The 13,920-nt window shown below is 51.6% G+C and overlaps 1 protein-coding gene across 4 annotated transcripts; it reads left to right on the top strand.

Annotated features, from left to right (window-relative positions):
* The first annotated feature begins 491 nt into the window (after positions 1 to 491).
* LOC117050783 (RNA-binding Raly-like protein) lies at positions 492 to 12,833 on the top strand. Of its 4 annotated transcripts, none has more exons than XM_033156617.1 (7): positions 492 to 564; positions 2,343 to 2,421; positions 9,570 to 9,617; positions 9,789 to 9,937; positions 10,918 to 11,031; positions 11,411 to 11,565; positions 12,451 to 12,833. In XM_033156617.1, exons 1-7 carry the CDS (start codon positions 507 to 509, stop codon positions 12,487 to 12,489), a joined length of 642 nt encoding a protein of 213 aa, XP_033012508.1. In that variant the 5' UTR covers positions 492 to 506; the 3' UTR covers positions 12,490 to 12,833. The 4 variants fall into 4 exon arrangements, with proteins under 4 accessions (XP_033012508.1, XP_033012507.1, XP_033012510.1 ...); XM_033156616.1 differs by having other exon boundaries at positions 9,567 to 9,617; XM_033156619.1 differs by lacking the exon at positions 492 to 564 and adding an exon at positions 713 to 818.
* The last annotated feature ends 1,087 nt before the right edge of the window (positions 12,834 to 13,920 follow it).

Below are 13,920 nucleotides of genomic sequence, written 5' to 3'. Positions count from 1 at the left end.
AGGACACTGTTGTCGTTCCCCAGCCACAATTCTCAGCACCCTTAATAAACTACAGTTCCCAGGATTCTTAGATGGGGGCTTTCAATGGAAGCAGCCTCAGTCCCTGGGCTGAATGGCCTGAAGTTGCTCTGCAGGGGGGGGGGCAGTCCCACGGCCTAGAGAACCGGTGGGGGGGGGACTCCTGCTTATTCCCTTGGCGCCCCAAGAGGTTTGTTTCTCCACGCAGTCCCACGACCACCACCTTGGGCAGCTACTCTTCTTCGGTGGTGGTGGTGGTGGTGGTGGTGGTGGGGTTCTTGCAATTTCGCGCATGCGCCGCGGAAAAGTCAGGGGCGCCCACCTCCCACACCATTTCCTTGCGCGGGGGAGAAGGGACTGGAGCATGCAAGGTGCCCCCACCCCTGCAAGGCAATAGCCCCCTGATAGCTCAAGAAGCAGAGGCGTGTGTGTATGTGGGAGCTCAGCCCCTCCCCTCCCACAACGCCTCCCCCCGCCGAGTGGCGGAGATGGTTCCCTCCCTCCTGCTCCTCTTCTTCGTCTCCCCCCCCCTCACCAGGGCAGATGGTACGTTCCTCCGGCCGACATTCAGGCTGGGGAAGAAGGGAGGCAGATAGAGACCCTCCTTTCTTTAGCCAAGAGCCCTTAGGCTGCTGCTGCTGCAACCACCTTGCTGGGGGCTCGTAGGAGAGAGAGAGAAAGAAAGGCATCCCTTCCTCGTTGCTGGGCAGGCCGGCCGCGGAGCTCCCCCCCCTCTTCTTCCCCTCCCCCCCTTGGGGGTGGCATGACCCTCTTCGGCAGCCGGGAAGGGGGCTGGCGCTGTGAGTACCGCTCGTGTGTGTGTGTGTGCCCCTCCCCCGTCCATAACCCCCGCCTCACCCCCGGGTTGCGTGCTTGGGAGAAGGGGGGTGGAGTCGCCCTCCTCCCAAAAAGGGGACGGGGGGGGGCTCCACCTCCAGGAAGCAATGAAAGAGGAAGGGGGAAACGGAGTGGGGGGGGGGAGAGAGAAGAGGAGGGTGTATCTGCTGGGTCCCCATCAAAAGCCCCATGCCGCCTCCTTTGATTTCGCTGCGCAGGAGGGGCGCACGCGCGCGCCCTTTCCCTTCCATTTGCTTTGCGCCTCTTGCTTGCAGAACGAAGCGAGGGGGGGGGGTCGCTTCTGAATCCTTCAGATATATCTTGGCTGGGCCCAACTCTCGGTGGGAAGAAAGTTGGATGAGGATTGACGAGAGCTCTCTCTTAAAAAAAGAAAGAGAGAAATTGGCATTTTTAATTTATTTTTTGAGGCCTGCTGTGGAGCAGCCCAAGATGTGGCTAGGGCAACTTGGAGGGGTCTCCGGGTGGGGCTTCTGTGAAACCCCAGGGGGCAGTGATGCACTGTAGGCCGTTTGAGGGTGGGACTGAGAAGAGTTGCTGGACCCCTCCCCCGGCCCTTGCTCGGGAAGACCCTCGCTGGCCTGTGTCTCCATCCTGAGACTCTGCCTCATCAGATTCTGGGAAACTTTCCCTTGCCAGACCAAGAGGAAGCATCCTTGCCCTGGGATGAGGAAGTTGGGACCCCTCCCCACATTTCTCTCTGTGCCTTGCAGGAAAGGGGGCTCAGGATGCCTGGCTCCAGCGTGCCAGTTGCCTGAGGGCTCCCGCTCAAGTCCCCTAATGCTGGGCCTTTGATGGTGCCCTGGAATTGGAGGTGCCCAGGCCCAAGGAGCACATGCCCAGCTTCAGAAGAGTGGCAGAGTCCATTGGCAGGCAGGGATTCTGTCTCTGTGGCTCACGCCCAGTGGCAAAAAATGTAAACACTTAACATGGTGTTCTAATTAATTTTTCAACTTGGTTAGAGTATTAAGATGCAGTTGAGCAGGCAAGTCTTTTTATTCCCTGCTGTCCTGCGAAGTAAAGGACGTTGCTCTGATTTGCCTTGTAAACAGATTGTGTAAATGAGTGGGGAGGCTGGGGGGGGCATCTCTTTGGCCACCCCCCCCATGCTGGGACACTGCCTCTGCTGACACCATTAAGTTGCTTTAATTGTTTTTAATACTGTATAGTTTTTAGTGCTGTAACCTACCCTGGGACCCTAGGGCAATAAATAAATAAATAATGCATTTCAGTTTCTTGTATCTATAGTACAGAGACTACTCTTGTCTGTACACGAACCTGAAAAATCTAAGCCGGTTTATATCCCTGTGAGATGCTGTAAGGATCTGCCCTGCCGGATGGGGTCAGCCTTGGACTTTGTTAGCGGTTCCCTTCTGGAGTGACAGCGGCCTCCACCCAGCCTGCCCCCTCCTAGGCTTCTGGCCTCCTTGCCCTGGGGTTTCTCTCTCATGGTCTTCCTCTTTCTCTAGATCTCGACATGGCCCGGGAGCCTAAACTGAGCCACGCCAGGCCAAGCCAGAAGAGGCAACACAGCGGAGGCCTCTACCCGTGAGTCTTTTGTCACCATGGATTGGATCCAGCTGTGCAATGTCCCGTTTACTGTGTCTAGGCAGGGAAGGGCAATCTGTGCGGCCCTCCAGGAGTTGTTGGACTCCGGCTCCCATCAGCCCCTGCCAGCAAGGTCAATACTGTACCAGCTGCTTATGACCTGGTCATGGTGCCTGCCCCCTCCAGAGGACGAAGAGAAGGAAATGGCCCTGAGAATCTCCTTCTCCAACCCACTCACTGCCTGGGTTGAGTTCTAGGGCACCCCCTGGCATGGAATTCCTGGTTGCTGGTGGTGAACTATTTATTTATTAGCACTTGTTGCCTTCGTGTTCCACCTTCCCCCATCCCAAGATGTTTAAGATGGTGTACATAGTTATCCCCAGCCTCCTTTAATCCCCCACAACAACTCTCCGAGGTAGATTAAGTGGAGAGGTGGTGACTGGTCCCCGAGGTCACCTGGTGAGCATCATGACCGAGTGGGGATTTGAGCACTGATGCCCTTCTCGAGCAAGCCCCCTCTGCTGGGTGGTGACAAGCTGCCGTTTAAAATTCCCCCCAGTGTCCAGACATGATGTTGGGACATTGTGGGTATTTCAAAAAAGCCTCTGCTTGGTCTAGAGTGGCTGCTTGGCTCCCATCAGGAGGCGTTGCTGCTGCTTTTTGCTCCCAGAATTGCTGGCAGATGGTTTTTGCCATAGCTACTCATGCTCTGGTAACTGAAAGTTTCCAGCCACCGCTTATCCTCTGGCCAAGAAATGTGCCACTTGCTATATTTCTGTGCCTCTTGCAACTAGGCTCCAGCTGCCCTCAGATGGGTTGCTTTTTTTCTTCGTTAGCTCATGACACGCAAAGCTAGAGCAGTTCTAGGAAGGGGGAACATGGAAGCCCAAGGGATAGGTGCAGGCTTGACTACTGCAGTAAGTGATAAGTGTGGCTGCTCTTGCAAACTGTTCAGAAGCTTCCGCTGGTCCAGAATGGGACAATCAAATGGTTAGCGAGAACTAAATGAAACGTATTTGTAGCTTTGCTTCAACTCCCAGTTTTCTCTCAGGTAGACTCCAGGGGGAGGGTTTTTTCTATGGTAGCACTGCGGTTGTGGAACACCCCCACCACCACAAGCCACTAACCTGGCCTGGCTGCTTTTCTGCTTTCTTTTCGATGCCACCCTGTTTCACCCTCTTTATAAGATCAGCTAAGTTTCATGGGCTGCGTTCAGTTTCCTATTTTCCAGGGCCGTAGAGAGAGGGACGAGCACTGTGATCTTCTATCGCCGCTTTGCTTCATCCTGCTAGATCCTCACATGGAGGGTATTCTGCTGCCAAGAAAACAGATTATAACCCTGGGATTAGGCAGAAGGGTGGTTTGTTGGTTTGTTTTTTGCATTTATTTATTTATTTATATGGCTGGTAATGGAAATTGTTTGGTTGTAGCTGTTGAGAAGAGGAAGCTGTGGGGGTGGGGGGAGGCAGTGACTGCAAGACTCTTTTCCCGTCTTCTTAGATTCTGGTGGGATCCGGTACTGGTTATCCAGCCATAATCTCTGCCTGATCTCCCTGTGTGAAGGAGCTGTGGCATGAACAGCGTCCTCTTGTAGGTAGGACAGAATCGGCTCCAGGGCAAAGGCAAGACAGAACAGGCGGTTAGGGGTGCTCCCAGACAGGGATGGGGTTGGTTTTATTATTAATTTAGAACAATTGTTAGCCTGCTTCATATCCCTGAGTGGCTCTTGATGCATCTTAACGCAAAAAAAAAAAAAAAATTCTGAGCGGGCTGTTGAGATATCTCAGATGAGTTGCTAGCAACAGGATTTGTTGTGATGATTGGATTTCTCCTGCAGAAAGGGTAAATGGGTGGGGGATAAGAGATGGCGTTTTGATGCCAACGCAGTTGTGCAGATGCTGCAAAAATACATCAAAAACACCTGTCTGGAAGCAGACTCGGGGAACGGTTGGGTGGCCACTTACGCATTGCCAAAGCTGAGGAAGCCTAGCCCTGAAAGAGGAAGAGAGAGAGACCCCTCTGCCTGATCTTAACACCTGAGAGGGTCTGTAGGGAAGGAGGCAAGCTTTCATATATTTGGGGCCTTAGCTATTCAGGGTTTTAAACACCAGTGTGAGCTCCCTGAATTGGCCATGGAAATGAACTGGCAATTATAACAGGAGTTGTGTGTGTTCTAAGCGGAATCCCAGCCAGTACTTTTGCCACTGTATTTTGGATCATTTGAAGCTTCTGAGTTGTCTTCAAGGGCAGCCCCATGTAAAGCACCTTGTAGTATGGCAGTCAGGAAGTTACCAGAACATGGACTACTGTGGTCAAGGTGTCTTTAGTCCAAAGCCAGCAAACCGGATGGAGCTGGTAAAAGGCACTCCTATTTATTTATTTATTTTTATAAATACAATCCTAGTCAATGAAGTCATCCAAGCCTCCAGTGAGAAGGCCAAATCCAGGAGCACCGCCAAGCTGCTGACCTGTTCCTTCTAGGGGAGAGCAGCCCACTAGGACAGCCTTTCTCTCCATCTCTTGGACTCAGAAATTCAGGATACATAACAACTCTGTCTCTCAATGAGTTGCTTTGGTGGAGGAGGTTTTCCAGTTTAAGTGTAACTGCTATAAATCCTGGGAATTGTCATTTAACTGAGGGTGTAAAGGACAGTTTCTTAGTAAGCCCAAGCTCCCCTCGCTGATGCTGACCTCTTTCCTGGAGCCCTTGCACAGGGTGGCTGCAAGCGGCCATCTTAAATTTCCCACAATGCCATAGAGCATCCACCATAAGGCTGCTTTAGGACATGGTTGGAAATTTTAAAATGGTGGCTGTCTGGTACCAATTTGCTGTGTGCTGGGTGAGATTGCTCTGGGAAGCGGTGTCCTCGAGATGTGCCATGGGGAAATCAATGGGGTCTGGAGGAGAGCGAACGCTGGAGGGGACTGAGGCGATTCTCCCCCCCCCCCCCCGGATTGTGGCCTTGCAGGCCTGTGGTCACAGGAGTGAGAACCAGCATTGCTGACCCCACAGATGGAAACTTGGAAAACAAAAGGACTTAACAAAGCCTCCCAAAATAACTTGGAGGGGCAAACAATAGCTGCTATGCAACAGCTTTCCCCAAATTCCTGGCTTCGGCTCCCCTTGTGGCTGCCAACGTGCCTTTAAAAGGAGGGGTGTTGCTATTGCCGGCCTGTGTGAGCCATTCCTCAGTCCTTTTGAAACCCTATAGCTCCCTTTGTCCTCCAGCCCAGGGGAATAGGCCCGGGAGCTGAGCACCCTCCCTGGTTCGCAGGCCCCTGCCTGGGTTTGGCACTGCCTGAGTTCCAGGATCTGCCCCATTGCATACAAAGAGCCTGTGAAAGAGGAGAGGAGCGACCGCAGGAAAACAATAGGTTTTATTATGAGCCTTCGCAGGCCTTCATCAGGCATCCTCCTTCATCACTCTGGTTCTTGCCCATCAGAGCTCAGGCCATCCGAAGCGTCTCTTGTGTATGATACACACTTTCCTGCCCTTTCTTTGACGCTCTTCCAGAAATCTGGTCTGCTGGAGCCAGAGGAAGAAGGGCTGTGATGCGGAATTAAAACCCCATGCCATAAGCCAGGGTCTGTGTATTCTCCCTAAAGATAACGACACACCCAAGGAAAGCTGCATTCTGTCCTAGTTGTCAACCTTTCCCTTTTTTTGCGGGAAATTCCCTTATTATAGCATTGGGAAAGAAGCAGGGAGGGTTGACAACTATGAATATAGCAGTGGGGAACAGCAGGGAGGGTTGACAGCTATGCATTCTGTGGCCTGTGTGAAATTAGCCGTGCAAATGTACTGGTTTATTTTGCGCAAGTTCTTACGATTCTGCTAGTTATGGGGAAGGGACCACCAGCTTCCCCTTCTACCGGTGGCAGCCCTGCTGGTTCTGCTCTGGAATTTTTTTGGGTTCCTTGTAAAACTTTTTTTAAAAAACACAAACAAACACATTTTAATCTGTTAAGTAACAGCAACCAGAGGACAGCGGTGTTTTGAGACTTGCAGGGCTGGCTATACAATAAGATACCAAGGCATCCCAGCAGAACTTCTCCTCATTCTCTGCCCCACTCTTCAGTGAGCTGTCCCAGAAGAAAATAATGGTGGCCAGAACTGGCTGTTGATATTCCCCTTGGCATTTTTTTTTAAAGACCTCTGCATGCATAGAACCATAGGATAGAAAGAGTCCTTTTGTCACATCGGGCATGTAGCTGCAGCATTCTTGAATATTATTATTATTATTAATTTTATTTATACCCCACCCACCTGGGCAGTTTCCAGCACATATAAAAACATAATAAAACATCAAACATTAAAAGCCTCCCGATACAGCGCTGCCTTCAGATGTCTTTTAAAATTTGTGTAGTTCTTTATCTCCTTGACATCTCCCTTCCAAAGGGAGGGCGCCACTGCCGAGAAGGCCCTCTGCCTGGTTCCCCATAACTTCACTTCTTGCAGTGAGGGGGAATGATGGCTGTCCTGTTCGCCTCGTGTGGTTGGGCCAAAGAGTGGGGGGGGGGGCTCCACCACCCCCTGCCAGCTTTCAGAACCAGTTTGGCCAATGTCAGAGTCCTTGCTTTAGCAGATGGACAAGCTATCACCCCTGGGACGTGGTCGCTGCTGTGGCAGGGAGATTTTGCTGTGGCAGTTCCCGAGTGGACAGGCAGAGAAAAGCTGCACAAAAAAATCTCATTCTGGAATCAAGGCAGCCGCTACAGAGATTGACGGTGCAGATGCACAGTGAGGGGGAGGCTTCCGGGAGGAAGCGGAGCTGAATTTTTTTTCAATTATTCTGCAAAACATTCCCGGCGTATGTCTGGCAACTTGGCTCCCACGCACTCCCTTGTGGGATGGCAATCACTTTCTGGCTCTGTAGATAGAATTCAACACACACACACACCCCTGAATGCCAGAGGGAGTTGGAAATAAGGGGGTCTCACCCCCCCCACCTGCCCCCTTGATTCTGCACCCTTTCCTGGATCAGATGAGTGGATTTGTGAAGGCTTAAGTCTTTTGTGTGGGAGAAGCTGGGCAGGAATGCTGGGCCAGGATGAGGGCAGTGAAATAGAAGATTCCCGCTCCGTGCGGGGGGGGGGGGCAGGGACGGCCTAGCTGGTTTCCCGGGAAACGGAGCCACAGCCGCACACCGTTCGGGACTCGTGTGCCTTTTAATAGTCGTGTTGTGAAGAGGGAATGTTGGCAGGTGCAGCTTGCCATGCAGTGCAGAGAGGAGCCACACACACAAACACCCCTTTTTTTAAAAAAGTCACGCGGGAGATGAAAGGGCCCAGAGCCCCCCGCTTTGGGGTGGGCCAGATCAGCCCAAAGGGGCTTCGCCACAGCATTCCTTCCCCGTTCTTTTGCTTGCTCATGTGACATGAGATTTATTACAGGCGCATCAGTGCCTTCCTTCGGGGGAGGAGTTCCTGCTGACAGCCTCCCCCCCTTTCCATTTGGACCTGAAGGGTAGGCAGCTGGCACACAGAAACCACCATCCATGAAATGTAACATCAAGAATCTTTGATGGAAGATCAGCAGGGGGTGGAGGTGGGGGGGGGAGTCCAGGCTGATTCTTCCACTCCGGATAGAGCGAGTTTCTCTCTGAAAGAAGCTTGACCCAATCTCGCTCCCCACACTTTGGCCAAAGGGCCTCCTCTCTGGGGGGCGGGGTACCACCTTGTCTTCCCTGGTTAGGGGTCCTGCAGGATGTTCTTGCTCCTTCCAGCTCCTGGGCCTATTTCCTCCCCATAGGCCAGCAGAGCTCATAGCCAAAAGGGAGGTGTTGGGTGCTTAAGGTTGCCCTACCTTCAACTCTCCACTTCCATTTTAAAAAGAAAAGAAAACTCCCCTGGTTCTTTTACTTGTGGGAACAGAAGGAAACTCCTGCAGGCCGGATTCTACTGGAATAAAAGGAGTAAACCAGCCCCTAGCTTCCAGCAACCACAAATGCTCTGGGAAAAAAGGATAAGTGGCAGGCACTTACTTTCAAGTGGCATAAATATATGTTTTAATATAGACTACAATTGCGTAACATTTGACATATTGCAAGAACTGTTTAGGGTCTGGTTGTTTTGCATTCATTCCTCCCCCCCCCCTTTTCTGGCTACCTCCTCCAGTGCTCAAATTATTGGAGAAAAGAATCTGCAAACTCAACCCCCTCTCCCACCCCAATCCCTCGTTTTAGCCAAACCATGCCTCCTGCAGTAGCTGTGGGAGCAGCCAAAAGGGACAGAATTGTAGGATTGTAGAGTTGGAAGTTACCTCCAAGGCTCAACTAGTCGCAACCCCTTGAAATGCAAGAATCACAAATGAAGTCAAGGGTTGGGGCATTGCTGGCTCCCCTGCAACTAAAGCATTACTAACCTTTCTCCACTTTAGTCTCAGTTGAACCAGGGCCAGTATAAACTGGGACATGAATATACACTTGAATGCCTAAAATCCGCACAGGGGAGCTTGCACCATGCATGATTTGGCATGCTAAATATGCTATACGCTACTGTCATGCTGGCTATTTACAAAACCCAGATTTACTTCCCGTTTATTCAACCTTCCTTTATTCAAGCCAAAGCACCAGAGGAATTGATAGGGCTGCCTCCTGTGGCAGGTCAACATTTGAGATGCGTGTGGCAACAAGCCTTGTTTCCAACACAAGTTGCCACAAGGCGCCTTGCTGGCAGCAGAAAGGCGGTGTAGAGATGGAGGGGCAGCATGATACAGTGGTTAGAGTGGGAGGTGGGGGTGAGGTGCCTGTGGCCCTTCAGACAGCACAGGAACTCCCATCTCCCATCATTTTTAGCTATTGGCCTTGTTGGCTGGGGCTTGGAGCCCAGGGATATCTGGGCCCCCCACAGGCTCCCCATCTCTGGGCCAGGAGTGTTGGACCTGGACTGGGATGACCCAGTGTCAGGTCCCCCAAGCCATGAACCTCCTTGGGTGATTTTGTGCTGGCCTACCTTTCAGGGCGGTTGTGAGGACAAGGTGGTGGTGGTGGTGGGAGGGAGGGTAGGATACAAAGGAATGAAACGGAAATTAAAAAAACAATTGCGACAAAGGCAATTTTCCATGTGCCTGTCTCATGGTGCAGCTGAGGATGTTGGGAAGCATGAAATGGCACAGAATTACCTTTTCTTCTCTTGTCTGCAGCAGCACCTGTGACCTGGACTATGAGCTCTATAAAGAGGATCTGCCCTACAGGTGTGTTTTGGGGCTTTGCTCTCTCTCCCTCATTGTCTGCCCATCAACATAACGAGTGGGAGTGGGTTTCCCCCACCATATCCTTGGACCTCAGCAACCCCCCCCCCCACATTTGAGCTGTGGTTTCAAGGGGACTCTGCAACTGACCCCTCTTGCTCTTATTTCCTGCAGGGTCTACGAGTACCAGAAGATTCCCCCGCTCATCAGTCACATCCCGGTCAAAGCCAGGAGAAGCCACTTGGGGGCCGGGGGCAAGGCCAGCTTGGGTCCCCACGCGGGGCTGAGGGGCAGCAGTGGCTCCACGGCAGGCCGAACGAAGTGTAAGCGCTTTGGGGCAGAGAGGGCCTGGTGTCCCAGGTGCCATGGGCACTCTTTCAGTATTTAGCGTTGACGGTGAACGAGCCTGTCAAAGAGTGTTTGCAGTCCAGGCTCTCTGAGGGACGGAAAAGCAGTCTGTTTGGATGTGACTAAAACCCCACACTGACGAGCACCTGGGTGGCCTGTGGGCTAGGAAGAGGGTCTAAAAGGGAGCAAAGCTGAAGAGCAGGGAGTCTCATGGACGGGTGTAAAGCAGGCAGTGAACTGGGAAACAGTAGTCAGGGAGATGGGGAGCGAAAGGAATTTCACGTGTTGTTTTGCACTCACCAGCTAGTCTTTGGGGTACAGGTTCTATTGTTTTATTTCCATTTATCTCGTCCTGATGTGTTTCTCGCAGAAACATGTTACTATATTGGCCTGAATATAAGCCACACTTTTTTTTCCAAATTCCGACCATTAAAGGTTAAAGTGTGGCTTAAATTTGCGACCTTACAAAAACCGGCTCTTAGGAGACTTCCAGTGAGGCAAGATGGCGGGCACCACGGCAGTGCGTAGCTCCTAGGACCACCAGCACAAGATACAATTTTAAGGGAGCAGTTTATATTCGGGTATTGTCTCACACCCCCCCCTTGATTTTAAAGAAGCGGCTTCTTTGTGGGTGTGGCTTATATTTGGGCCAATATGTTACTTCATTTGGGGTCTGAGTTCAAAAAACAGCAACACTTCATATGCACCTTTGTATCCATGCATGTGCCAAGGCCCTTTTGATTTGTAAATATGAGCTTCCTGCCCACCACAGCTTCCATGAGCTAAGGAGAGAAGCCAGCTGACCGCGGTTTTGATCCATGCACTTGGACACAACTTGTAGCCTCCCAGTGACTGAACCAGTGAACAGCTGGTGTGAACCCCTCCCCACCCGCGTAGGTTTCTGCGGGTTGCCAGTAATGTGGTTTAGGCCGCTCATGTTTTCTTTCCCTTCCAGTGCGAGCAGAGGAGCTGCACTCCATCAAGGGAGAACTAAGTCAGATTAAAGCCCAGGTGGACAGCTTGCTGGAGAGCCTCGACCGGATGGACCAGCGACGGGAGCAGCCCACAGGTGAGCCGAGGAGCTGTGAGGATGAACAGCAGCATTTTGTCGCAGGTCTTAGGCACAAGCATACATGCACACAAAGCAAAGATAAGATTTTCTGGTCACAAAACTGACTAGAAATTCTAAATCCTAGCTTCCTTCTCTACAGCAGGTTTGTGGGCTGGAGCATCATTAGGATTCCTGCCTGCCTGTAAACTCATTGAGCTGCAGGACCTGGCCCAGTGGAGCAGTATGCACCTGCCTTGTGGCATCATAGCAAACTTAGGCTCACTGCTCAGGGAGACAAACGGCACCTGGTGCCAGGAAAAAGGTGGTGTGGAAAAGTGTGATGAATGGGTAAGGTGGTGTAAGGTGGCCTGCTTCTCTGCTTTGTCTGATCCCTCAGGCTCCAAGGAGGTCAAGAAGAAAGCAGCCGCCAGCACAGAGGCCTCCTACTCAGCAGGGGAGACCACTCGGAGGAAGGAGAGCCCTGTGCAGGATGGCCGGGCTGCTCTGCCGGAGGTGGACAGTGCAGAGGAGAGCACAGACACCGAAGAGTCGGTGAGTGGCAGCGCCGAGGGCGGAATAGCAAGAAGGGGAGCAACCGTGAGGCTGCAGGTCTCTCCCTCCCTCTTCAGTGGAAATTTGGGAATGCAGTATGATTTTTTGGTGATACCATGCAGATACAGTACTGCATCAATGGTCAAGGTGATACCTTATGCAGAAAAAGCTACCGGGGTGTCTCAGGATTGTCTATTGCAAGAGCCCACTGAGCCTTCCTCCTCTGCCTTTTTGTGCAAAGCAAGGCTGCACTGTTTCCTAAGCTTTTCTGCCTTGCCTGCATCTGTGCCATTAAGCAAGGGCTGTAGCTTTGCATCTCATTATGTGACCCAAGAGACACACACACACACACACCTTGCGAGCTCTGCAGCGGGAGAGCTGCTAGGAGCTCTCTCAGGCTATTGGAAGTCCACTAACTCCACAGGTTGCACAAAGGTCAGGTCACTGCCATCATCAAATGTTGAGTATTTGAATGGTTTTGGTTTGATCAGTGTTGTGTTTGTCATGTGACTAGGAGGGACTGTGCCTATCATAGAGGCAAGATGGCCAGAGGGACACGGGGAGGGGGAGACTAGTAGAGCAAACACCAGGGGCCCGAATTCTTCAGAGGGGCTTAGCAACCATTCCCGCTTTTCTCAGGGATCTCTGGGAATTGTAGCTCCCCGAGATGAATAGGTGGTGCCTCCTATTGACTCTCAGCACCCTTATCCAACTGCAGTTCCCAGGATTATTTGGTGGGGAGTGGGGAGCTGGGAGCTGTGCCTGTCTAAAGTGCTTCTACTCTGCTTTAAATATGCAGTGCAGATTGGGGCTGAGGATTCAGCAGAGAAAATGCAGTGTTATGCCTCAGGGATGAGGCTGACAAAGCCTCTTCTTTCATTGCAGGCAAGGAATCACACGTTGGACCTGGAAGGCAGCCAGTAAGAGGACCTGGAGTGCCCCCAACCCCTTTGCCCGGCGTTTCCTTCCTGTGTTTTGTATTCCTTCCGATGCCTCTGGCCGGTGCTGCGTCTGGCGTCAGTTCCCCACTGTCAGGGCTGGTGCAGAGGCCGAGAGGCCCACCACGGTCTCCCTCGCACCTTTTTCTGGCCTGGCAGAGAGAGACTTCTGTGGCGCGTTCGAGGGAGAAGCAGCTTGGTGTTCTTTGTTGTGAAAATTAAAATATGCCAATGTGGGAGACGGATGGGCAAAGTAGGCAGTGCCAACTTCGCACTTGCCCAGCTCAGCATTAAACAAAAAATAAAGCAGTTGCCATCTCCTACTGATAATGATGTGTTGCTTGCTGTCCTGTCTTAGCTACTGGTACATATTCACCATGTGCCAGACCAGATTAATTGCTACCTTTTATCATTTCTGAGCCCGACGTGTCTGCTCAGAAGTACATCCCATGAGCTTTAGTGGGGCTTCCTCCCAGGTATGTGGGCAAAGGAGCGCAGCCCGAGTCCCCAGCCCCCTCCAGAGATGTTCCTGGACTACAACTCCCATCATCCCCAACCATTGCCCAATCTGGCTTAGGGCTGAGGAGTTGTAGTCCGAAAAATCCAGAGGCCACCAGGTTAGGAAAGGCTGCTTTAGGCTTAGAAGAGAAGCCCTGTGGGATCAGACACAAAGCCCATCCAATCCAGAGATGGGAAATCTGTAGCACCCCAGATGTTGTTCTCCCAGCTTCCATCAGCCTGGACCCACATGCCCAATGGTCAGGGATGCTGGGGAACTTCAGCCAAACATCTGGAGGGCTGAAGAATTCACATAGCAGGTCTAATCCAGCATCCCGTTTGCCACAGAAGCTGGTAGGGTGCTTCTGGAAAGTCCAGGTGACAACCAAAGCCTTCTCCTGCTGCAGTTTCCCAGCAGGGACCGATGTTCAGAGGCATCCATGTGCTGCCTTGGACCTTGGAGGTGGCATGCAGCCATTGTGGCTAGTCACTGGTAAGCTTTTCCTCCATATAGGACTCAATCCCTTCTAAAAGTATCTGTTACAGGTAGGTAGCTGTGTTGGTCTGCCATAGTCAAAACAAAATAAAAAATAAAAAAATCCTTCCAGTAGCACCTTATAGACCAACTAAGTTTGTTCTTGGTATGAGCTTTCGTGTGCATGCACACTTCTTCAGATATCTGTGTTTGTGACTCCCAGCGGTGCTTTCTGTCAGTGCCATCAGCTGACCCTGATTTCTATTATTATGATGCGGGGAGGGGGAACAAATATTCTGCAAAACCATAAATGTCCCTTGTGTAGATGGCTAGCTGCTGCTTTATTGCACCACCGGACAACAAAGACAGGAGTAATTACTGCAAGTACATTTTGCAAATATTTTTGAACTCGTAAAATCCACTTATGGGGTCATGAAGAGTCGG

Source organism: Lacerta agilis, chromosome 8 (genome assembly GCF_009819535.1).
Source record: "Lacerta agilis isolate rLacAgi1 chromosome 8, rLacAgi1.pri, whole genome shotgun sequence".
Classification (NCBI taxonomy): domain Eukaryota; kingdom Metazoa; phylum Chordata; class Lepidosauria; order Squamata; family Lacertidae; genus Lacerta; species Lacerta agilis.
The sequence above is the reverse complement of the archived record's forward strand: the minus strand, read 5'-3'. Positions and strand labels throughout refer to the sequence as shown.

What these genes read in the sequence shown, in the direction of transcription:
- LOC117050783 (XM_033156616.1), top strand. Translation starts at nt 507, where the DNA reads ATGGTTCCCTCCCTCCTGCTCCTCTTCTTCGTCTCCCCCCCCCTCACC. An exon ending in CACGGCAGGCCGAACGAAGT is followed by an intron (nt 9,938 to 10,917) that starts GTAAGCGCTTTG and finishes TTTCCCTTCCAG; the next exon opens with TGCGAGCAGAGGAGCTGCAC. An exon ending in GCACAGACACCGAAGAGTCG is followed by an intron (nt 11,566 to 12,450) that starts GTGAGTGGCAGC and finishes CTTTCATTGCAG; the next exon opens with GCAAGGAATCACACGTTGGA.